The following is a 24,896-nucleotide window of genomic DNA, read 5'->3' as shown; positions in this document are numbered from 1 at the left end:
GTGGCATAAACAAGGGCACAGCTTGACCGTATGGTGCAGGAGAAGGAAAAGGTGGATTCGGTTGCATCTGGGAAGGAACCTGCTTAGTCATGAGGATGGGTCAGGAAATAGCCTTGGCGGTGTGACCCTGGCACCCCCTAACCCACTGCCACTTTCCCAGGGCTGGGTGAGGAGCAGGGCTGTGTGCTGGCTGCAAATGGCCCCCCTGCCCTGAGTCCTCCTGGAGCCAGGACAGGGCTGGGTGAGGTGGCCCTAAAAACCCTAGAGCCTTTTCCTGCCTTAAGGCAAGCAGAGGCCTGGGGGAGCCTCATGCCAGTGCTCCCCAGCTGCATGGACACCCCCTCAGCCATCAACACTACCACCACCAAACCCCCTGCCACCAAACCTGCTGTCCCCTACTTGAGCACACACCTCCTCCATTTCCATCTCCCTGGGCTGCAGGAGCCCAGAGCCCCAGGCAGGAGTGCTAGGCACCAAGCAAAGCTCAAGCCTCCCAGATTAAAAGCGCAGCAGGACTTCAGCCTGATGTGGAACGCGGGCCACCAGCAGGTGGAAAAAACGAGCCGAAATGTAGAACACTGGGTCATGGCGGCGGTGTTTCACATGGAAATCATGACTGGAATGGCTGTGCAGAGCATCCAGGGGAGGCTGGGCATGCTCGCTGACAGGCACAGCTTCCTCCTGCCTGCAGTGCGGGCAGCAACGGGCTGGTGTAAAGACAGCTCTGGAGTGCTTGGGGGGTCTGGGGAAGGATGTGTGAGTGGGCCTGATTCTGAACCCTTGCCCTTTTGGGTTTAACCCCTCGGTCTGTCCACTCCAGCGTCAAGCACCCTGTCCTGCCCCAACCCATCTGGTGTCTCAGAAAGAATGCTTGGGTCCTCCTTGGAGGTGCCTTGTGACCCCAGTGGGTTGGCAAGGGCTGCTGAAATCTCAGCTTGTCCCTCAGTGGATGCCATTACCCCAGGGAACCTGTTCTGATGGTCCCCAGTTCATTGTGGCAGCCCTATACAGCCCCTGTGTGCTGCCCAGTTCTCTCAGCCCCAGGCAGATGCTGGGGTTCATGCCTCCGTGTCCTCATTTCGTGCAAACGCCAGGCTTGGCTGTTCTTGCTCTCCTCCAGGCCAGCAACCTTCTGACCCTTGAAGCAGCTGATGGAGGCTGATGGGTGAGGACAGGGGAGCTGGGGGTGGCAGGACTGGTGCCAGGGACTCCTCAAGGGTTAACATCCCAGAAGCAGCGATTCCAGTGGCTGGCAAGGAAGAATCTGAGTCAATTATTCCCAGTCTTGGAAATCATCGGCTTCTCTTCTTCTTTCTTTTTTTTTTTTTTTATTGTGTAAGTATAAATAGTGCTGCTTGCTGCCCTCCATCCGTGGGAGCAGAAAGACTGTTGATTTATATGGTTTTCCTGACATCACATGAAGTGGTGGAAAACTGAATGGAGCCAACATTTTTCCTGCATTACGTAATGCCCCCTCCCTTCCAGCCCAGCTCTGCTATTCCTGCAGGAGCCTGACTGTTCTTTAACCTTTGTTTACTTCAGCACAAACCCTTGCTTTTTTGCCTTTTTTTTTTTTCTGTTTTGCCTTTTTTTTTTTTTTTAACTTTGCTATATTCCCCCCCCCCCCCCCCCCCCATTCTTCCCCTTTGCAATCACCCGCTTGGTTTTTATTAAGAGGCATTATCTGCTTATGAAGCAGCAGCAGCAGCAGTCTGGCTCCATTGCTCCCTGACGGCTCCGGTGTGCCAGCTCTGGTATTGGAGCCTGTCCAGAGCCGTGTGTGGTGCAGAGCTGGTGGGTGCTGAGCTTCACCAGCTCCTCTCCATTTGTCCAGCTGCAGCAGACAGTGTGGAGATTTTCTTTTACTCCTGTTCAGTGGCTAAGAGTGACAGCTGAGGGCTTGGGATCCTTGGTCCAGATGATGCTGTCACCCATCCTGTCCCTGCTTCTGGTCCTTAGGCTGAGCACCAGGCTTCTCTCTCCCATGCTTGAATCCATGTGCCAGCTGGAGATAAAACCAGGATGGCAGTGTGGCCAGCAGTGGTGGCCCCACAGCCTGGGCTGGGGGGCTTGGGACCCCCCTTGCATGACAGAGACTCTTTTTGCTGTGGTTCCGTGTGCTGGGGGAGCTTTACCGCTGCAATATCATGCTCCGACCTGAAACAGGCCCCTCAATTGCTTTCTGAACTCGAGTCATGAGCTTTTCATCTGGCTCGGGAGCGCATGTGAGATCATCTTCAGCGCCCCCCTTCCCCCGCTTTTGTACCAATTCTTCAAGGAATGTTTAAATTTTCCAGTCCTGTTCTTTCTAAATTTGGAGCGTCTGTTTACTCCCAGGATTCGGAAAGAATGTAACAATATCATCAGCGACAAATCCCTCCCAGCCCTTCACTCACCATCCTCCTCACTGAGCAGCCTGGCCGTGACCCAGGTCCTCTCCAGCCCAGCGGTGCCATGGCCATCCAGCACGGCTGCAGAGAGTTGTGATTGCATGGCTGCAGTGATCTGGGTGAGGGCTGAGATTTGGGGGATTTTGGGGGAATCTACCAAAGACAGGTGACTTCGCCACAGGCAGAAAGAAGCAGCAAAAAAGGAAAGGGGATTTCCATGCAGGAGCTGACTTGGGCTGCCCAGGCATGAGTGGGTTCAGCACTGAAGGCACTGGCTGGAATTATTTTAGATACAAGGACTCAGAGACAGATGATTTTAATTAAAAAAAAAGAAAAGAAAAAACACTTTTTTTTTTTTCTGTATAGGGACAGTCCTAAAAAGAGGTTAAACATCAGGGCAATGGAACATGACTTTGCTCATCCTTGGCTGAAAATTCCGTAATGCTTTCTTGTGTCTTGTTGGTGAGAAGCCACACGCCAGTTGCACATCTCCCTTGCTGCATGCTCCTCTTGAAACATACTGGGCTGGGGCTGTTCTGGAGAAAAAGAGAATGAAAAAGCCAAGCTAGGCAGGTGTGAAAGCAGGGCAGAGGCAGGGCAGAGCAGAGGGGGCTTGCCTGGAGTCTGAGTCTCAGAGGCTGGAGTGACAGCATGTACATCCAAAGCTTATCATGGCATACGCTGAAGATAAAAGCTTAGCAGGATCCAGAACCACAACTGAGGTGTCTTTACGAACCAAATGTAAGAAAAAAAAATAAAACCTCAGAAAGAAAATACCCCAAATACCCACACTTTGGTCACAGAATCACAGAATATTCTGAGTTGGAAGGGACCCAGAAGGATCATCAAGTCCAACTCTTAAGCGAATGACGCATACAGGGATCAAACCCTCAAACCCACAGTGTTGGGTGTCATTAGCACAGTGCTCTAACCAGGTGAGCGAATCTCAGGGCTCATCAGTCACAAGCTGTCTGATGGGAGTGGGGAGGCAAGACTTGACTGCAGCTGGCGATTTGATGGTCACGTTCCTCATCACCTGCTCTGCACAGCATCACGATTTCACCTGTTGAGTTTGGGGTGTGAGTGTGTCTGCTGGGGACATAGCATGTGCAGAATGCGCTAGCTGGTGGGTTTTGTCCCCTGACTCCAGCAGAGCCTCTGCTCAGTACATGGGCCTGAAAGTACCCTTGTAGGTGAAGCATTAAGGCTATTTCAGGTACCCTCAGGCTGTAATGTCTAAAAGCACTTGGGGACTTACTGGCATTAATCCATCAGATGTACCTACAAGATTTTCCTTTAAGTCTGTCTCTGAACCTCCTGCAAGCACCTCTATCCACCTGTGGCCATCTCCATCCCATAGCATACTGTGATGAACCAAAAGAAGCAGATGCTTGGCTGGCAGTAGTGTGGGTATAAATAAGGAGGGTATGGGAGTGGGATGAGACAGGAAAAAGAGCTCCTGCAGGACTCTCAATTTCTTGCTTCTCCCAGATTTGGGAGTTTTGAAGAACCAATGAATGGGGATTCAGGTTGTTCTTCATCTAAAATTGCCCACATGATGATCAGGAATGGAAGAAGGGTAAGAAGGACTGTGCAGGAGGTTACATCAAGCTTCAGGCTGTAGGTCATGAGGTGCAGGGGGATTACCTGTGGTGATGGACTGGAGGTAGGACACTGATACCGGCCTAGAGGGAAAGGCATTTTTTAAAAAATCAAATGGGAAGACCAAGGTTGGTGATTTTTACAATCCTGGAGTTTTAAGTAACTCCTAACCTCCCTCCCTCTCATGCAAAACATCCCTGGAGGAGTTGCTTCCTTTCCTACAGCAAAGCCATCTGGGACCACTTTAGCCAGGGCAGGACTGTGTTTTCTTGCCCTCTAGCCCCACTTCAGTGGGTTCTGGCATCCAGCTTCTGACACCCAGCCTGGTGGGTGCCCTGGGGAGTGCTCCCAGTCTCCTCAGTCCAAGGCATGGGGGCGGAGTAAGGTGCCCCCTTCTCACCCTGAACCACAACCAGGAGATGCCTGGGAGGCTTTCAGCCCCGGCGGGACCAGTGGCTGCATCCCTGGGAGGGGTTAAGCCAGGTCATGTATGTGCAAGGCTGATTGTATTCCAGACCTATGCTCTAAACCTCTCTGTTTAGCAACGCTGTCGTCAGACAACTTGTTTTCCCGATTCTATAATTACCCTGAGGAGCTTCCCTTCCCCCTCTGGCCGTGTTTTTAACCATTGGACCCAGAAAAGGCAAGCAAAAGGGTCAAAGGCAGAGTGGGACAGAGGAGAAGGGGCTTAGGGAAGAGCGGTCCTCTGGTTGCCATGACTTAGAAAACTGCTATGTAATTTCATTTCTCATTTCTGGAAGGGCAGCGGGAGGAAGGCAACTTCCCCAGTAAGAGATCCTGATGGGCAGGAGCCACTGCCCAGTTACAGCTTCCTTCCTTTTGAGAAATCTGCCTTCCCTCATCCACCTCCCCCTTTCCCTGGGCCTGTGCTGCATGCTTGCAAAAGGTCGTCACTAGCAATTTTTACCAGGTCCCAGTGCTGGGTGGAGAGAGGAACCTCTGGCCCTGCCCAGCTGGGCTTGTGCCAGGCTATAGGCACTGTCCTGACAGGGTATGTAGGTGCTGAACAGGGACTCATCCTGCTCCCTGCTCTTGCATGAGAATTACATGAGTCTCTCCAACCCATTACAGTGGATGTTTTTCCAGTGAGTGCTGTGGCAATGAGAGCGAAGTGAGGCTGGTGAGGCTGGGCATCTCTCCCTGGGTGATGCACCCCTGTCTGCTAAACAGGGGCTGGAGGCAGGATGGGTGACAGCCTGGCCAGGAGGAGCACCTGGGGGGAAGGGCCGAGGGGCAGTAGCTAATACATGGAATATATTTCTGCACTATGGACATTGCCTTTTATCTCTCTACTTGCCAGCTGCCCCCTGCCCCAGGTGCCAACTCCTGTACTGGTTCTGGCAAAAGGGTGAAGAAAATGGAGAGAGAGCAGAGATGAGGATGCTGCCTGGGGAATGGTGGCTGCAGGTGGCATCTCCTTGTGGCTGGACTTCACACTGCTGGAGGAGGGGGGTTGCTGGCTATCTCTGCTCGCTTGTCTTTTGCTGAGGATCAGAGGGGTGTGGGACACTGGTAAGCCTCCTGCATTGAGGTCTACTTGGTGTCATGCCCAGCTTCCCACCTGGTGCTCCGAGTAGCCCTGAACTGAAATCTCAGTCCAAACACATCCTGAAGGACCCTGACATTACCAGAATAACTTGTGCCCAGGGCTCTTGGAAGCCTGAGGGAGGTGGACAGCCAGAGGTCAGTGAGGAAAGGTGAGTTTTGTTTGTGCATCTCTGGGTCAGGGGCAGGTTGAGTATTGCACCCCCTAATTCACCACATGCTTCCTTGGCCACTGCCCCTGCATAACCTAGTGACCCCGGTAGAGCGATTAGGTCCACCCCAGTAGACCCCCAGGCACAGCCACCAGAGCTGGTCACAGCTGGATCACTGACCAGCATGGGTAGAGCACTGCTGGCACAGTGGCAGTGGCACATGGAGGGATCTCTACCCTGGCAGGCATTGGCACTGGCCACCAGCATCATGCGCCCTCACTTTTAGTGACGGTGGTGGCAAATGTGGGGGACCACAGATCCCCCCGGGGACCTGCTGTGGTAGTCACTTCCTGAGCATAGCTTGTGGGGGAAGGCTGCTTCTCTCTCTTCCAGCCTAGTTGGAGCATGCTTTGAATTTTATCCAACCTCTGACCCACATCTGATAATAATCAAACCATATTTGTTACAACAACAAGGCTCGTTAGGAGCCTGGCTCCACTCAGGGTGGGGGGGAGGAGACAGCACTTAGTTAATGCCAATGACCTCATCTCATGTGATGTCATTCAAAGGAAAAACACTGAAGTCACTCACATATGGCTCAGCCTGGGGTTTTTCAGCCCATAAAGGTTCAGATTTTCAAAGGCACAATACATGCCCCCCCCCTTCTCTCCCCCGCTTACTATAATCCTGAATGATTTTCTGGAGGCCTGGGCTCAGACCAATAAACTCGTAAGGAGCTGTGTGGAGATGTATTAAGGAGTCCTGCGGGTGGGAAGCGGGGAACAAGTAATTTTCTCCCCCAGAACAAATGCAAAGAAGAAAATACATCACTCCCCACCTGCTTCAGAAGCCACCAGAGATGGATAGACCCCCAGTGAGACTAGGAAAGGCCATTCCTACATGTCCCCTCTTGCTGGAGTTTTGCACATGAGAAGGCTTTGGCAGAGGGTACATCTCCTCCAGACTATGGTCCTGCTTTGCTGGGACAAGGCAGATAACTCCATCTGACATGGCCACGCACAGGTGTGAGCAGCCCAGTGCCAGCAGCCCCTTTTCCTGCCAGCTGTTGGGACCCATTCATCTCCAGCTGTTTGGGACCACTCCAGGATGAGCATCCTCCTGGGTGATGCTTTCAGTGGAGACATTAAGGGACAAGATGAACTGGTCATTAGGGACCTGTCCCGTTCCCAGCTCTGCCTTGCAGCAAAGAGCCCCGGAGAAGTTATTTAATCTTTTGTGGCTCGGTTTCCCTCTTGGGAAGCTGAGATCATGGCATTGCCCTTCCTGGTGCAGGGGTTCAGAGTTAAACAGTGCCCAGGGGATGCAGGTTGGTCCTGCCAGGAGCAGCTGTTGGGGAGGGGGTGCAGCCGTGGGGTGCCTTCACCGTACGAGGAGCAGCAGGGAGCCGGGATTGGAGGGTGGTGCTGCATCCCCCCTTCGTTGTGGGGGTTTGATCGCACACCGCCCTGGCAGGTGCTAAAATGAGGTGTGGGCATGAGCTTCCTCCCACCACGTTCCCGTCCCCATATTAGCTGCGCGGGGCCAAAGCCGGCGTGGTGCAGCGATCCATCTCCCGCCGCGGCCGCTCGCTGCGGGGGGCTTTGAGCAGGAGAGAAAATCGCGGTTGCGCCTTTAAGCAGGGAGCGGAGCATATGTCAGCCCGGCGTTGTGCTGCGTGTCTGTGTGCTGAGTAAGGAATGCGGCCGCATGCCTGACCCGTTAGCTATGAGCGCGGTACGGGCGCGCAGCGAGCGCGGCGGCGGATGGGGCGGCTGCTCCCGGGCTGAGCTCACTCGGGCTGCAGCGGGAGGCGAAGAGGGGGGCGGCCGGGGAAAGGGGGCTACGCCGAGCCCCCCTACCCCGCTCGGCTTTTTTTTAATGCTTTTTATTTTTTCAGCCTGAAGGCTGGAGCCGGGGGGAGGCTGGCGTTGCTCTGCCGCAGGGGCGCTTTTTGGGTTTTTTTAGTATTTTGTTTGCCCGCCAGCTGTTGTTTGGCGACGGTGAGAGGTGCCCCCGCGAGCCGCAGCCCAGCTGCCTGGATGCCCGTGGATGTAATGATTGCTCCCTCCGAGGACCAGTTCTGGACAGACATGCGCGAGGGGCAGATGAAGCTGAAAATAAGGGTGCGGAGGATGAAGGAGAGCAGGGACAAGAGAGGTTTGTCAGCCGGCCCGGCGCCTTTCCTTCCGATGGGGACGGAGCGGGAAGAGGGGGCTGCGCCGCCGGAGCCCTGCTTTGCCCGGGCGCCGGAGATCGCCTTTGCCGAGTGGCCGGCGGGGAGCGGAGCGCGGTGCTGGCGATACAAAGAGCGCAGGCAGCTGGCGAGCGGGGAGATGGAAGCGAGCGGGGAGCGTGCGGAGGGGAGCGGAGCGGAGCGATGGCCGGTCCCCAGCCAGGGGCGATGTGCGCGGCGCTGGCGGAGGCGGCCGGGCTGGGACAGGAGCTGCACGGAGAGGGCAGCTCCTTCCGGCAGGTGAGCGGCTGCCTGCAGCGGGCAGAGGCATCTGCAGCGGCCCCGGCGCCAGGCAGCCTTCCCACCCGGTGCGGGGTAAGGTGAGACTGTCTGGCCGCGGGGACCGCTCCGGGCTCCCCCGAACCCTTCGCTGTCCAGGCAGGCTTGGCGAGGGCGCGGACGGAGCGGAGGAGGGAAGAAGGAAAGCTGCGGGAGCCGCGGCAGGACCTGCCGCCAGCATCTCTGCGTCCTCGGGCGAGGACGGCGGGGGGGCACCGGGCAGAGGAGGCAAGGACGGGCGAGGACGGCGGGGAGAACAAGGAGCCATGGGCTCAGAGCGCTGCGCTGCTGCCTGACGGAGCCATTTCGCTTCACCAGCGCTGCCCTGCCTGCCTATCTTGGGTGGTTTCTTTCAGAAAGGGCTTTTGCAGTGTTTCCACCCCAAGGTGTCAAGGCGAAGGGCACGCAGAGGAAGGGGATATTAACTGGAGCAGTTTAAGAATATGCCGAGCCTGGGATGACCTAGATTACCGAAGGGTTGAATCAAGCAACTTCCCCTCCATCATCACTTAAAATGGGAGGCTGCTAAAAGTGCTTGACAGGTTTTTGTGGCATGAAGCACATAACCCAGTGATGGTGTCATTAGTAATAAGTCACTCCTGGAAATGACACATTTTTCTTTACTTAGAACAAGTAAGGCTGGTCCAAAGCAGGCACAGTCACCAGAGGAAAATCAAGCCCAACAGCTCAAGGAGTGTGTCCGTGGTTGTGTGGGCGGAGGGCTTCCTTTCTGCTGTTTTTCCTCTTTTTTAAGGATGTTTTCCGTTTCTTTGGGAGAACGGGAGCAGGGTCTGAGACCAGCCTGCAAGGCATGGGGGGCTGCTGCAGGTTGGGAGGCAGCAGGGCACTGTAGCAGCAGATGGACAGAGGCTGTTTGGGGTGACCATTGGGGAAACAGGGAATGCACGTGAATCCATAATAGGGCTGATTCATCGGCTTTCTCATCCCCATTGCCTGGAAAAAAAAAAAAACAAAACTGAGCCAGCAGTGGGGTGATGAAATTTTGTGCCAAATGAGGGGATGGTGAAACCTGGGCAGGGGAGTGGGGGAGTGGAAAAAGAGACCAGTTGAAAACTGGGCATCTCTCTCCAATGCACTGAGATGGGGGGACATAAAAAAGCATCATCCAGGAGAGGGCAAGCTGGGCAGGCTGCGGAGCACCAGGGTTTCACCAGGCTTGTGGGAAGGATGCACAAGCAAATGGGCTGTGTCCACATCAGGCATTGCTGGGAGGGATGGGCAAAATGAAAGGGGACTACAGTACCCGGGGAAACAGTGAGAATGGAGGCAGGGGGGAAATTCAGACACGTCTCAGGCAGTGGGAAATGCTGACAAAGCCCCGGAGCTCCCTGGAGCACAGTGAGTAAGGGTGGCTGTAAGTAGTGTTTCATCATGCTGCCCAGCTTAGCTGCCGGCACCAACAGGCTCCCACCCAGCACGAGTCAGGGAGATGGCGTTTTGCAAAGAGGGATTTTCCCAGCAGCTCTGGGGGTTGATGTGCAGCTTGCCAGGCCCCTCCATTTTCTGTCCTTCAGTTCAACCTGCGGCAGAGAAGCTCAGCCGAGCACTCAGACTCATTGTCATAAGAAGGCTGAGCATGATGCAGGCAGGCGAGGGCTGGGGTTTTGCAGTCTCCTCAGCTCTTGTCATCTCCTGCTGTACCTCAGTTCAGCAAGGTGCTTTAACACTTGGGGATGGATGTGTCAGAGTGCTGGGAGCAGCATGTCCCCCAAGGGGCTGGGCTGATGAAGAGGGGGTATCCAGGCACCATGCTGGCCACCAAGACAACGCAGCAGTGAGGGAGCCGTGCCGGCGTGGCGGCTGCTCCAGCAGCAAGCCGAGGCGCGTGCTCGCTTGCATGCCCCGCTGCTCCTTGCCACGTGCCGCCCTGGCAGCAGCTCTCAGCCACCACAGGCATTTTAATGAGAGCTGGGCAGAGCCTGGCCTCTCTCAGCCCCCTCAGCTGCCAGGAGCTTTAGCGGGGCAGAGGGTCTCCAGCACGAGCACAGGCACAAAACCCACTGGTGGGGCTGCGGGCTGCCGCAAAACCTCTGGCAGCTGCATGGGGAGCCGGTCTCTGAACAGCTCTGACTGCTGCTCTCTAACTCTCATTATTGCAGCAATGAGGGTGAGCTGTAAAACACATCTTTAATACCCCTGTAGGTCTCCTGCTAGCTTCCCGTGTGAGAGCTGGGGGTGAGGAGTGGGGTGTGGCAGCTGCTGGCCCAGAGAGGATTTCCACCTCTGGGTGTGCTTGTTCCCCTCCTCTTTGCTGCCACAAACTGATGGCGCAGCACAGTGACATGTCACCTTTTCCCTGTTTCTTGATGGGAACCTTTGAGCCTGCGATGCACAGGGAAGGCTGCTGAACAGGACATGCTGCTCAGTGTGTCTCTAGGGGAACTTTTATGAGACTCACAGGGCTGGGGATGTTCAAGAGCCATGTGGCTCTCTTGAGGAGCAGTTTTGGAGTGAGGCAGGTGCCCTGGGCAGCCCTTTCACAGCTTCTTGCAGTCAGCAGGGCACAGCATCAAGGCCAGAGCTATTGGGTTATTCCATAGGACTCTGAAGGAGGTGGTGAGTCCATGGGGCTATAGATGAATGGGCAGAGTGAAGCCATCAGAGCAAGGTGTGAGAGGGTTTTCAAGCCCCATCTCCACTTTACACTTCCAGCCTAAAAGGTGGCCTCGGTTCAGGGAGGGACACAGGGAACAGCAGGGAGCTGGGATATCCATGCTTCATGTGTCCCACACCTTCTTTATATCCTCTGCAGTGTCTTCGTTAAGATCTCATGCAGCTTAATGGATTGTAAATCCCTAAAGCTGGGGCTTACCACCAGAAGGAAAATAATGCCACACCACATCCCTGTCCCTAGCCAGGAGTTTGTCACCTCCTGTGTCACCTTCTCTGCACCACCACTGCTGCCCAGCTTTGGAAGAGAAGGGCACAGTGCCACTTGCTGATGATAGATTTTGCCTGAGATGTTGTCAGTGACCCAGCTATGACTAGGATGTCCCCAGAGACCACCTGAAGGTGACAGCCAGGGCAGTGGAGGGCTCCCCCGCTGTGCCAGGGTCCCAGCTCAGCAGTCCAACATCTCTGTCCTTGCACCTTGTAATCTCCTTGGCCCTGTCTGTCTTTTTGTTCATTTTGGTTACAGCCATTTCAGGGCCGTAGGCAGACACTGGTGCAGGGACTGGCAAAGGGCCTCCTCACTGTGCAGTTTGCTGCTCGAGGGGAGGAGTCACACAGCTCCCAACAGTTGCAGCAGTGCGGGTACCACAGGAGCCTGTTCAAAGATGCTGCTGGCATCATCCCCCTGGCCTGATGGACAGGCTCGGAGAGGATTCCCAGGCTGTTTGCCTTCCCTCTGCAGCATCTGTTCTCACAATAAATCCAGTTTCACTGGGGAGGTTGTCACAGATGTTCAGCTGGAAAATGTGCAGAGGGGAGTGCCTGGCAAAGATGGGGATAGGGGAGAAGTTGTGGTGTTTTCCCCTCTCTTCTCAGAAGGGCCATACAGAGCAGGGCTGGGGGCTGGCCCAGAGGGGTCTCTGCAGGGCACAGCAGGAGGTGGAAGGGTGGTCAGCACCCTGTGAGTGAAACCTGGGATGGGGGAGATGCAAGGTCTCTGTTGTTGCACTCTTCTGGCGCTAAATTGCAGCAACACTCTGTGCCTCAGTGTGATTTTCACTTCTGGGAGGGTGATTTTCACTTCCTAGGCCTCCCAGAACCTGCCCGATGCTGGTTCTTGGCTCCTCCTTCCTCCATTTTCAGCAGGAACAGTGAAAGCATCCCCACTTTTGTTCTGGTTCCCTTCCCTTCCAGTTCCCACTTCTCCTCCTGGGCACCATCTCTGCCTCAGGTAATTGCAGTAGGCAGGAAGACACTGTTTTTTCCAGAGAATGGTTTGGAGAGCCCTCCATGCTGGAGCCACGAGCAGCTCACTGGGCTGTGCCACACAAGGACCAGCTCCTCCCCAGCAAGCCCTCACCAGGGGAGGGGAGCATCCAGAAGAAACCAGAGATCCCCAGACACCCGCTCCATGACAGAAACAAATCCTTCCTGAGCTTAATTCCACAGCTGCCAAGAGAAATGGTGCTCCTGGCACCAGCATTGCAAATAAAAGAGGAAAGGCTAGAACTGGTGCTACCCTGGCTCCTCACCTCATTGGGCTCTGCTGCTCTCTCCCAGCAAAATCTGGGATCCATGGCCTGGGGCATAGAGGGGAGGAAAGCCCAGGTATCAGTTGGAGCCCAGCCAGGGACATTCACTGCCTTTGGGATTGTTTTGAAGAGCTGCTTTGCTTTCTAAAAATGAAAGGCATGCTGGAGCAGCCGCTACAGGGTGGGGTGAGCGTCGGTTCCATGTTGGGATGGTGTCGGGTACCCGGCCCCATCTCTAGGGTTTTCCCCAAGGCCAGGCTGCCCTCAGCAGCTGCAAGTATGGGGGAAATGAGGACAGGTGGGCTGGGAGCATGCCTGGGCTCCTGGACACAGGGTTCAGGCTTTGCATAGGACAAGTGAGGTGAGCAATGGGCATCATTTCAGGTGCCACCATCCTCCAGTTGTGGCAGCCTGCCCAGGTAGGCACTGCAGCTTAGGGTGCTGCTGCCCCTCTACAAACATCCCTGCCTGCTTCACAACCCCCTCAGCTCCTGCCTGGACTTCCCCAGGCAGGGCTGGCAGAGGATCTGCTGCCAGCTGAGTGTGGTGGAGGCAGACAATGGGGAGAGAGCAGCATGCCCTGACCTGCTTGAACTATGAGATCACCTTAAAGAGTCATACAAACCCATCCACTGCCCTGGGCAGCTCCTGATGGATGTGAGTGAGTGCAAGAGGCTGGGCACCTACAGACCAGAGCAGGCACTGATCCCTGGGGTTGCATTTGTGTGCACCCTGCTCTCCAAAAATGTGTCACGTTCCTTCAGAAAAATTCCCATGTTGTTTCACAGAAGCCCAGGGGTCAGATCTGTGCCCCGCTCAAACTCAAGTGCTGCAGGCTTCTCTAGAGGCAACTGAAGGGAGCACTTCTCAGAGGGTTGCTGCCCCAGCATCCCCCAAGCATCAGCACGGGGTAAAGCAGGGAGGTTGCATGTGTTCATGCAGAGCTCTGGCTAGTGATGGGCAGTCCTTGGCAATGGGGACACAGTAGAGGGATGAGCAGTAACCAGAGCTATGCTGCACCTGTGCTGGGCCTCCTGCTTTTGCTCTGATTTAATGTCCCACTTGAGAGGTGATGTCATTTCGGAGGGAGCCAGAGAAAAGGAAGTGCTGGAAAAGATAAGGTGCTTTAACTCTACTCCTTCCGTCTTGACTGGGTTTTGAAGCTGGGAGCTGTGTTAGCTGCCACACAGGAAAATACAAGACAGGGGAGGAAAGAGGTTTGTTGAAGGACACCTTCCCCTTGGGTCAGTGGGAGCTGACACCAGGAGGTGCTGAGATGGAGTGTTATGGAGGACCTTGGATGTTCCCAGGTGGTGTGAGCATGATTTTGTGCACTGCTCTGGCTTCTCCATCACCTTCATCTCACAGACATGTCAGGTGGGTTGTCTGCAGCACCAGTCATGCCTCTCCAGAGTGTAGGTGCCACACCAGCAGCCAGAAAGGTGCTCCAGGACGATCAGCAGAAATGTTGCCAAAGTGCTGGAGAAAGTAAATTGAGAATATGCCAAGGCTGGCCTGCTTCTGAAGGGGAGAGAGACTAGCTTGTTAAAAGGTCTTGTTCAGCTGTGGAGATGAGCCAGGGTTTCTCATGATGCTCAGTCCAGAGACTTGGGCTTTCAAAAGGCTCTCCTGGGAGCGTCCTGGTCCCTTTGACAGTCAAAGGCAGTTAAGCCTCCAAGTCCTTTCTGTCCTTTGGGTGATGTCAAGCTGCATCTGCTCATTCACATGGCTGGGAAAACCTCAAGGGAGACTTGAGGCAGATATGACTCAAGCTCCTCTCCATTGCATGAAGCTGCCACCCAGATGTCCTCAGCTGGAGGGGAGTGAAGTTAGGCCACTGCTAGCCAGACCTGGCTCTATCCTGGAGTACGGGATCAGCGAGTGAGAGCAAATCAGGATCACCAGTGGTCTTATGCAACTGTGCAGGACATGCAACAGCACCAGGGGTTTTCCAGCTCCCCTTGCTGCCCACTGTGCAAGCAGGGCAAGGCTTGCAGCCCTGCTCAAGCTTTCAGGACTGGCTTCAGGCTTTTGACCATGCCAGTCACTGTGACAATAGCTCTGGCTGTCACATGCCAGCTACTGCAACTTCAGCTGGGGGTTTTCTTTCAATATTGGGCTTCAAGATGCTCAATCTGAGTGTGACTGCCCAGCAACTTGGTGCAGTAAACTGGATGCTGCTTGCTGTCACATTCAGTAGGATCAGAGCATGAAAAAGAGCAGTGGCCTGCAGGTACCATTATGCCACCATGGTGTGGCAGAAATCATGGGCTTGGCAGGGCTGGGCAGAGGGGGCATCTCTCAGAAACCACAATGTGTAAGTGTAGCCAATGCAGCAAGGTTTGGGCTGACCTCCCAGACCCCAGGAGCTTTGCATCTCAGTGGGCTTGCTTGTCGTCATCTTGCCCTGATGGATTTTGCTATTAAAAGGTGACCCTGTCCTCAGAATAGTAGGGAGCCAAGAAAAGGACTGTCTTCCTGTTATTTGTCTGAATGAAGCTGAGAAGAGCCAACTTCATTGGAGATGGTGTGGGATGTCTCACATGTGCATTAATATCCAGCTGCGATGGGAAAAATCAGAGCTGGGTCTCCATTCCTTTCTCCATGTGTGTGTCATGGACATCACAGTGTATCTGCACTGGTTAGTGGTGGCTGGTGGCTTGTTGCTTCTCGAGTCTCTGTTCTCAGTGCTGCAGGGTTATCACCACTTTGTCCCCAGCCTGGTCCTCGCGGTGCCAGGTACTGATGATCTCGGCCTTGCTGCTACGAGCTCAATGTCCCCATTTTCTCCACAGGAGGCTTTGCCACCTTCTCATCCTGCTTCCCAGGGCTCTGTGAGGGGAAGCCAGCTGCCATCCTGCCAATGAGCATCTCCCAGCCGTGCTTGCCTGTGGCCAACGTCGGCCCCACACGCATCCTGCCACATCTCTACCTGGGCTCCCAGAAGGATGTCCTGAACAAGGTACAGCCCTGTCGTGGGGATACGTCTGCCCTGTCCCATTGGGGATCCCAGTCATGCAGAGGGGTGAAAGTATTAAGGACTCCTTCCCAGCGGGAAGACCACACAGTTCCCTCGTAAAGGTGCCAGAAAGGCTGTGCTGTGGTGTCACACCAGGGAAGGAATTTTGTTTAAAGGAAAAGTAATGATGAGAAGAAAGACCGAGAGAAAGAAAGAGAGGAAGAAAGAGAGAAAGGAAGAAAGACAGAAAGAAAGAAAGACAGAAAGAAAGAAAGAGAAAGGAAAGAAGGAAGGAAGGAATTGCAGTTAAAGTGCTGCCAGGCATCTGCCTACTGCAGTCATGAGGGAGCCAGCCAGGCGTCCTCATCCAGGGCAGGCAAGGAGGGAGAGGGACCATGACACCAGAGGGGAGTTGGAGACAGAAAGGAGGGAGAGAGAAATTATGTACAGGGAGTAGAAGGAAATGAAAGAGAAAAATGACAGGAATGTGAGGCTGGGAGCTGGGCTGGCTCCATCAAGCCTGCTGGAAGGGCAGGAACCGGCCACTGGAGAGCCAGGGCCAAAATTCTGGGGCTAAAATCCTGAGGAGCCAATGCCAGGCAGAGAAATTGATGGTTTCCTTCCCTCCCCACCTCCTTGGAGGGTTTTGTTCATCTTTCGGAACTGTTTTCTGCCATCCCGACAATGTGGCCACATGCTTGGAGAAGAGAAGCATTGCCCACGCATGGCCTCTGCACTTGACCTCACTCTGTTCCCTATGGATAGAGCATCTTCTGGCCACATTGGTTAACATAGGGTGCTACCAGTGACTCACTCCACTCTGTTGGTGAGATGTCTCCTTTCTCCTTCAGCTGATACTTTCACAGCTTTCAGACAGAGTTTTGCTAATTTTCTTTCTTGTGTTGTCCTATTCTTCTCATACTGGGGTTCTTGGGTTTTCCCCTCTGGAACCCCTTTCCAGTTATCTTTGGCCTTGATTACTTTACTTGGACCAAAATAAATATCTGCTGAGGTTCAAACCTGTGTCATTTAAGTTAATACAACCTTTCAGCTGGTCTCTGCTGTATTATCATCACCTAGGCCAAGGCAGCACTAGGAGACCCACAGGAGAAAATGCTAGGATGGGAAAAGGCGGGGAGTGTGCATGGCAAGACAGGTCTTCAGTACGTGGTGCTGTCTGAACTCAGCTGATTGTTTGATGGCTTCTTTCCCACCAGGACTTGATGACACAGAATGGGATAAGCTATGTCCTAAACGCCAGCAACTCCTGTCCCAAGCCAGACTTCATCTGTGATAGTCACTTCATGCGCATTCCTGTCAATGACAACTACTGTGAGAAGCTGCTTCCCTGGCTGGACAAGTCCATTGAATTCATCGGTGAGCTTTTCTTACAATGGTTGCAAAGCCTCCAGTTCTCAGCCTTCACAACCTGAACTCTTCTTCTGTCCTCCCTGGTCTTGTCCTCTCACACAATGGCACTGAGGTCTGGGGAGGGAGGCTAGAGCCATTTTGCTCACCATCACTGTTCTCTTTATTTCCTCTGCCATGCTCCAGACAAAGCTAAGGTGTCCAGCTGCCAGGTGATTGTGCACTGCTTGGCTGGGATCTCCCGGTCAGCCACCATTGCCATCGCCTACATCATGAAGACCATGGGTATGTCATCAGACGATGCTTACAGGTGAGTTTTCCCCTGAGGGTGGGGGGGTTATGCCAGTACGCTTCACTCCAGGGAAGGAAAGCAGGCTGAGCCCAGAAGGAGAGGGTCAGGGCTCCTTGAAGCTCTGTCTTGCCTTGACTGGGTCCCAGTAAAACCAAACTAAACCAAACCAAACCAAACCAAACCAAACCTCCACTCATAAAGTGCATGCAATGAGGAATGGTTGGGAGTAATAAAAGGGAGTGAGGAGGCAATCCCAGCTCTAATCCTGTGGCATCCTGAGGCCCCCTGGTTCCCCAAGACCCTTTTCTTTGGAGGGTCTGGTCAGAAGGTTCTCGATGATGCCTCTTCTCCCCTAAAGAGGCTGAGAGAGTAGGGTGGCCCACCGAAGGACCAAGCACCAACGGGGCTGTCTGTGCCTCTTGGCAGGTTCGTTAAGGACCGTCGCCCATCCATCTCGCCCAACTTCAACTTCCTGGGCCAGCTCCTGGAGTACGAGAGGAGCCTGAAGCTCCTCAAGGCCCTGAAGTCAAAGGGTGACCGGGGCGAGGGGGATACGCAGCAGGACCCAGCAGAGGTGGCTGAGGGCAGCCGGCATCCCCTAACACCTACCTCAGAGAAGGCCGAGGATGTGCCGAGGAGCACCGGCTCGGTGTCCCCCACCAGTGACCCCGAGCGGCAGGGCGGGACCCCGAAGGTCCTGTCTCCCACCACCCTGCAGCAGGGCCTCAATGGCTTGCACCTCTCCTCCGAGCGCATCCAGGACACCAACCGCCTGAAACGCTCCTTCTCCCTGGACATCAAGTCTGCCTACTCCCCCGGCCTGCGGCAGGACCCCCCTGGGCCCCCTGGACCCGGGGAAGCCCCCAAACTCTGCAAGCTGGACAGCCCCTCGGGCTCGGGCAGCCTCAGCCCCTTCTCCCCGGGGGCGGACAGCCCCGACCGGCCCGCGGGGCCCGAGCTCCTGCTGGAGGCCAAGGTGAGGCAGCGGCGGAAGCACCGGCACCCGGCGGGCTCGCCGGCCCACGGGCTCAGCCTCAACGTTGGCGGGACCTGCGGCACACGTAAGAGCCCCGGCGCCGAGGACGGGCTGCCCCCGCGGCTCAGCCAGCCGCCCACGGCGCCCGGCGCCACCACCGCCACCGCTGCCTGGAGCGGGGTGCACCTGGAGTCCCCCAGCACTCCGTCGGGCGAGGCTGGCTGGTACTTCGGCAAGGACTCTGGCAGCAGCAGCGGCGGCGGCGGCAGCGGCGGGGCCCTGTTTCCCAGCGCCGGCCCGTACCCCCCGCCGTTCGGCTGCGGCGCGGTGGCGGCTGGATGCGAGATCAGACTGAGGGACAAGGCGCGGGCCGAGCCGCGGGACGGGCGGCACAGCTGGCATGAGGAGGCCGGCGCCGAGAAGCAGTTCAAGCGGAGGAGCTGCCAGATGGAATTCGAGGAGACCATGTCCGAGGGCAGGGCTCGGGAAGAGCTGGGCAAAATCAGCAAACAGTCCAGCTTTTCGGGCAGCATGGAGATCATCGAGGTGTCCTGACACTCACCCGGGGTGCCTGGAGACCTGGGACGGGGCTGGGGCGGGGGGATATTTAAGCTGGGGGGAGCGGGAAGGGGGGCGGTGGGGTCGGGGGTTGTATTTATACTTGCGCGTGCATTTTCGGGAGCGCAAGCGCTGAAACCGAAGCGAAGGTGGATTAGTCTTTCCAGAGTCGGGAAACACAGTGGCGGATGCTTAGTGTCCCTCCTGCACTCGCCCTGGTCCTTCCCGCCCATCCCCAGGGCACCCCAGCCCTCGGAGACCCGAACTCAAAATTTGCGCCTAAAACTCAAGTGGGAAGAGGCAGGGGTTGCAATTTTGGCTGTGGTGATGGGGCACAGCACCTGGAGGGGGGACCACAGATGCCCCTTCCCTGCACCCTGGTGCACTAAGCATGCTCCCCTGTGTTTCTCTGGCTAAATATCCTAAAAATGCTGCACTGGAGCAGCCCTATACATATATAAATATATATTATATATAATATAAAGAAAAAAAAAACCCGAAAACACACACACAAAAGAAAAGGTTAATGGTTTTACTGCAATTTTTATTGAGACGTAAATAATATTTCAATTTTTTTGTTTTGTTTTTAATTTATTGAAGCTGTTCATTCTGGCAATGATTTGCAGACAATGTGGGGCGGTACTTTCAGCTCTATTTTTACTGTGTATGGTATTTAAATCTGAAATACGAGTTTCTAAGCAATATCTGAGGCCTGTGGCTCCTTCTATAGTTACTGTCCACAAAACAGATTTCCCCCTTCTCTCTGGGCATACCAACAAGGGGACAGGAGACTCTTCTGGGCACTTTTTCTAGAAATGAACAAGTAAACGAGCAAACTATAAAACCTTCTTATGACACAAACTGAGCCAGAAAACTCTTCTGGAAGCTGCTGCCTCTTCTTCCCACCTTGGTCTCTGTTTGTTTCTCCTCATCTCCATCCCAGCCATTACCACCATCCCAGCCATCATCCCATCTTAGGCATTGGCCCCATCCTGGCTGTCACCCAATTCCAGCCGTATCCCCTCCACTCCCCTCCTTTCGGCTGCCCATCCTTGCTGGAGAGGGAAAGGTGGGAGTCGCCTGAAGTGGATGGAAGGCTGCAGGATGTCACCTCCAGCTGCATGGGGAAGGTGTCGGAAGCTGCCACAGCAGAGGGAGGGATGGGAGGCTGGTGGTAGTTGGGATTTCTTGTTGGGAGGTGTCTTGCCTGCCTGTCCCAGCCCCTCAGCTCCCCCTCACCTCAGCTACCTTGCTTGGGAAGTACGGGCACCACTTTCCCTTTGGGAGCGGCTTCCCACATGCTTTGTTTTACATTTGAGAAATTCGGGGAGCGTGTTTGCAGGTGCTGGGACTCCCCTGGTCCTCTTGCCCTCCAGGCCAGCTCCCCTCCATCCAGCGAATGATAAGCTGTCCAGACATGAAGCTCTGCAAGCACATGGAGGGGCACAACTGACTTACTTTCAGAGATGGTTGGCTGCTTCCTCCCATCTGGTGGGAAGCCAAGCTCTTGCCCCCAAACCCCAATGTCAGGATTGCTGAGAAGCTGCTTTCTGAAGCTGGAGGCACTGAGCTGCCTCCACTGCAAAGCACATCTCTCCCTGCAGCTGTCTTTGCTTTCTCCCTTGTCTCGCACTAGTTTGCAAAGCTAATACCTCAGGGGTCTGTGTTCGTGCATGTCTTTGTCCTGTGTCATCCTTGGAGTGTTGTTTTTTTTCTTTTCTGGGTCCACATGGTTTCTTTCCCTTTCCCTTGTTCCTCCTCTTGCCATTCGTTTCTATCTTTAAATCAAACTACCCGTGACAAAACCAAATGATCTCAGGTTTAAAACTGAACATAAAGCAGAGGCGTGAGGAGCTGCAATCACACAAGGAGGGGCTGCTCGCTTCAGCTCATTGCTTCCTCAACCACCTCTGTGTTCGCAGTTGAGGCAAGTCTCCCTGGAGACTCCTTGCTCTCTTCGGGCTTTAGTTTTTCTGGTTTTCCATGGAGCTATTTGGTGAGATGCTGGGGACCCCCACATGCTCCTGACTGGTTCCCCGAGGTGTGGCAGGGAGGGATGGGGGTGGTTGGAGAGCCAGGGACCCCCTGCTCCTCTCCCCATATCACTTTTGATGAGAGTGAGGGATCTCATAGTCAGTCCTCAAAAGCCTACCACCCCCCATCACTTCCTCCAGCAACCACCTCAAACCTGCTCAGTGTTGCCAACCTGAACATGCTCTCTTTTCATCATGAAGCAGTGATGATGCTATTTTCTAAGCTCCCTTTCTAGACTCCAAAAGGCATTTAGGTCCATCCTGTAAGCCAGGCAGCCATTTCAGGAGCTCCACTTGCAGCAGGTTATCCTAAGTAGGCATCAATGTCAAGTCCAAGGAGGGAGAAGAAAAAGGCTTCATCCTCCCTCTGGTACCTCCTCACTGGGCGGAATGTTAGTGTCACCTGCCTCCTGTCCAAGGAGTGCTTCTAGTCCTCCTTCCCCTTCTGCTGCCTCCAGGGTTGGTTCCAGCATGGACTTACTGAGCTCAGGTCAGGCAAGTTGCTGGCAGGAGCTGGTTAGGTGTAGCTTTGAGCAATGGAGAGAGGCTTAAATTACTTCCCAAGGGATGTAATAGAAAGGACAACAGGTGGGCACAACCAGGTGGGGAGATGAGACAAGCACTAGCAAGCTCCCATCTAATTCCTCCTGTTAAGTGACACAGTGTGTTGCAAGGAGAAAAAAGCAGATGGAGCAAGTCAGGAAGGAGAGGGTGCATGTTGTAAATGAGACTCTGAATGTCTGCAAAGAGGCAGATACGTGGTTTGCTGTTTGTCATCTCCACTCTGCCATCGCCTGGATGGTCCTGAGACATGTTTGAGGTTTTACACACTATGGACTCCTCTCTCCTCTGAAACCACAGCAAAGATAAGTATATTTTAAGGTTAGTAGATTATAGACATTCATGACCCACCTCTGTAGCCTTATTTTGATGTCTTTTACATTCATCCCTCTTGTTTACATTGGGCATGTGCATCAGAAACCCTCATATATACAGTATTTTAAGTCGATATCCAGAAAATAAGTCTTGATGGAGCAGCCCTGCCCAAGTGTCTCCTGCCCATCCTGACCCAAAGCCAGCAGGGTCACCAAGTGGCTTGCAATTGACTTAATTTTTTTTTTTAAATCAAACTGTCTGATAAACCACTTTGTCCATGAGTCAGAGAGCTGTGAGTTGTCATGAGGACAGATGTGCCAGGTGGTAGTCCTCCACATCATCTGTCAGCCAAGTCTTTTTATGGGCTCTCAGCTTTGGGATGACCCATCCCAAAGCCTCACTGGAGCCAAAAATCACCTTTCCATGCTGATCTGATGAGAGCACATTCATTTGTAGGGATCTACAGAGGCGGGAGTGTGAGCAGAGGAGAGGAAAGGTCTCTTCTAGCAAAGGAAGGAACCAACAAAGCTGCTGAATGTCCAATGGCAGTGGCAATGCCTGAGCTTTTCACCACATGAAGGACTGAGCAAACCACAGCTCTCCTTCAGACTAGGAAGGACATTTTGCTCCTTTCCCTCCAGTCTCTGCCTGTCCTCCAGGCTGAACCTCCCAGCCACCTCCTTCCTGGCTGAGCAAAGCTGGCAGGAGGGCAGCGATCAGGTTGGCAACACTGAGCCAGAGGCTTGGGTCAGAGCAGGCTCGTCCCTGGCCTCAGCAGCAGCGTCCCCAGCCCCTGCTGCTTTCCCAGCCCTTCTCTTTGTCTGCTTGTTTCTTTGGATGTCCATCCCTGTTACATCTGCCCCTTAGGAGACAATGCCCTTCAGAAACCCCTCCTGCTGTCCCCTCTCCCCTTCCATTCTTAATACTAATGATAATAAGCTATCAGTGTTGTCATTGCAATCTATGAATGATAGATTTGAGTATTTATGATTATTATTATGATTATTATGGTTATGATTCTGTACTTTTTTGCTTCTTACTCTTTGTATGTTGCTCTTTGTTTCTCTGTTGTGAATAAAAGCAAGGCCCCATCTCACCTTCTCTCTGCTCCCCGCAGCCCGGCTGTGGCTGACTTGGCACAGCTCCTGGCTGCCCCAAGCCTCAGGAGGCAAACCCTTGTCAGAGGAGCTGGAGGGAGGTGCTTCCTAAGGATATAAAGGCACCCAAACCCGGGGCAGATCCATTCTCTTAACTCTTCCCTTCCCTTCCTGCAACTCCTCTCCCCCATACAGGTTCTTGCTCATTTTTGCAAGAGGCAGGAACCCACTGGCACCAACAACAGAGGGTTAAATGGCAAAAGCTTAAAGCTTTAAGAAGCATTGGCTAGGCATCCAGTTCGTGGAATCAGCTCCCTCCAGGTCGTGGTCCTCTCACCTTCTTCAGCTGGCTGCACCTGCAGGCTCCATCTTCACCCACAGGGGCTTCTTGCTCTGGCATCCCAGCTCCTTTGAAAAGCTGCCCTGCTCAGTTGAGCCCAGGGCACTGGCTGCTGCTTTGGCCACATGCCCTGGGCTTCCTGGGCTTGAGTGTCCTCCTCGTGCTGGTAGTTCCCCTGCCCAGGGACAGCACAGCCTGGGGAGGGCACATGGCCAGTGCCAGCGCAAGCCCGGTGGCAGAGCCACAGGAAGACATGTGAGTAGCCTCTGGTACCTGGAGGGATTTCGAAAGGGGCTGGGAATAGCTCCCAACATGGGATTTGATATGGTCTTTATCAAACACTGATAAATCGTGATGTCATGAGCAGACAGAGGCAGGTGCTGGTTTTTTGCACCCATTGCCTGTGTTCCTTGTACAACCTGGAGGTTTTCAGGTGACTGTAAGGTGTAGGAGGAGACATTAGGGGAAGGGAAGAGGAACCCCATCTGCACCATGGTACGAAACACTCCCTGTACTGCGTCAGCCCCATGAAGAGTCATTTTAATTTGCGGGGTTTAACACTGCCCTTCTCCAAGTGGCCCAGGCACAGTTTCTTGTCTCTGTCATGACTTTGCTTTGTCATGGGTTGGGGTCCTTCTCATCATGCTGTGCTGAACACATTTCCAAGGTTGCTCTGAGACCACACTGGAGAGGAGAGAGCTCAGGTCTCACCCCTCTCTTGGGGGACCCTGGTAGATCTCTGTTGGGGTCCTGGTCCAGCATCACCCTTCCTACCTCACCTGCCTTTGGAGCAGCCGCGGACAGGGAGGGAGCAGGCAGGTTCCAGCCATGCCGGGACCGAGCCTCTTCTCCCTTCCTCATCCCTGCAGGATCAGACCCTTCCTCAGCAAGCACAACACAGAGAGGGGGTCTGTACCCACCCTGGTGTACCTGGGGACTCCCAAGCATGGAAGAGAGGGTCTGGCCACCAGCCCCACCACACTCCCTTCCTCGCTGTCCAGCTTTGGCCAGCGCCGGTGTCGGACCCGGGGAGACATCCTGCCCCTGCCTCGTCTTTATTTATTTATTACCAGAGGCTGTAAACAGCAGTGCTTTTCTACCCTCTACTTTCTTTTCCTTTCTTTTGTATCTTGGAACAATGTGTTGTAATAAATACCCGAATAGGTGTTTTAACAGCTGGTGTCAGCCTTGGTTTTTGAGGGTCAGACCTTCTCAGGATGGGGCTCTTTGGGAGTTTGGGGAGGGCAATGGACCTTTGGCTGCAGTGATGGGGCCTAGAGCTGGTAGAGAGCTGGATATGGAACCAGACCTGGACACAGACAGACCTGGATGCACAGCCACACCCGTGTCTATAGGGCCCAGCAGCTGAAAGCTGCAGCTGCACTAATTCAAAGCAGAAATAAGGCTCATGGCTGAGAGAGTAGTGGCATAAAAATTAATTGGGGCATTCATGGGCTCTCAGACTGCAAACCACCACTCTAGGGGCTCTGAAGCTGTAGTCAGGTGCCTAAGCATCCCAGTTGTAATGGAAAGGACTGTCCCAGCCCTGCTCCAGGTGGAGATACACACGTGTAGGGAATGGTACAGACCGCCAAGCTAAAGAGCACAAAGACATGGAGTTTTTGCATTGAAATATACTATCGTTTTTATTATTATTACTATTATTATCATTATTGTTATTATTTTGCTTCCCAGCTATGCTCTGCTCCCACCTTGCTCCTGACATAATAGCAGCATGTAGCCACAGGCTTGCTGGGCACTACAGCTAAACCCTATGAACATTCCCTGCTCACCCATGGCCAGCTGAGCCATGCTGTGCTCAGGGGGCAGCTGGTGGGTGCCAAGCAGCAGCCCCATTTTGGCTGGACTTGCTCAAGTGGAAGCTGGTGGAGGCATTTCCCTGCTCCCCCCCCTGCAGCAGGTTTTCTTTGGAGGGAGGAGAAGGTGTGAGCAGGCTCCCTGCAGTTCTGGCTCCAGAAAGCCTCAGCACTTATTGATGTATACACAGA

At 54.1% G+C, this 24,896-nt stretch overlaps 1 protein-coding gene across 6 annotated transcripts in view; it reads left to right on the top strand.

Moving 5' to 3' along the window:
• The window catches only part of DUSP8 (dual specificity phosphatase 8), a 46,414-nt gene extending 22,354 nt beyond the window's left edge, over nt 1-24,060 (top strand). For 5 of the 6 annotated variants that reach the window (XM_032111241.1, XM_032111242.1, XM_032111244.1 and 2 more), the window contains exons 4-7: nt 15,184-15,350; nt 16,565-16,724; nt 16,902-17,025; nt 17,434-24,060. In XM_032111241.1, coding sequence (XP_031967132.1) covers nt 15,184-15,350; nt 16,565-16,724; nt 16,902-17,025; nt 17,434-18,538 — 1,556 coding nt within the window. In that variant the 3' untranslated portion in view covers nt 18,539-24,060. Of the gene's footprint in view, nt 1-7,445; nt 7,868-15,183; nt 15,351-16,564; nt 16,725-16,901; nt 17,026-17,433 lie in introns of those variants that run through there. The other variant, XM_032111246.1, reaches the window with a different exon arrangement.
• Nucleotides 24,061-24,896: the final 836 nt, after the last annotated feature.

The sequence above is a fragment of the Corvus moneduloides genome, chromosome 6, assembly GCF_009650955.1.
Source record: "Corvus moneduloides isolate bCorMon1 chromosome 6, bCorMon1.pri, whole genome shotgun sequence".
In the NCBI taxonomy this organism is placed as follows: Eukaryota; Metazoa; Chordata; class Aves; order Passeriformes; family Corvidae; genus Corvus; species Corvus moneduloides.
The sequence above is the reverse complement of the archived record's forward strand: the minus strand, read 5'-3'. Positions and strand labels throughout refer to the sequence as shown.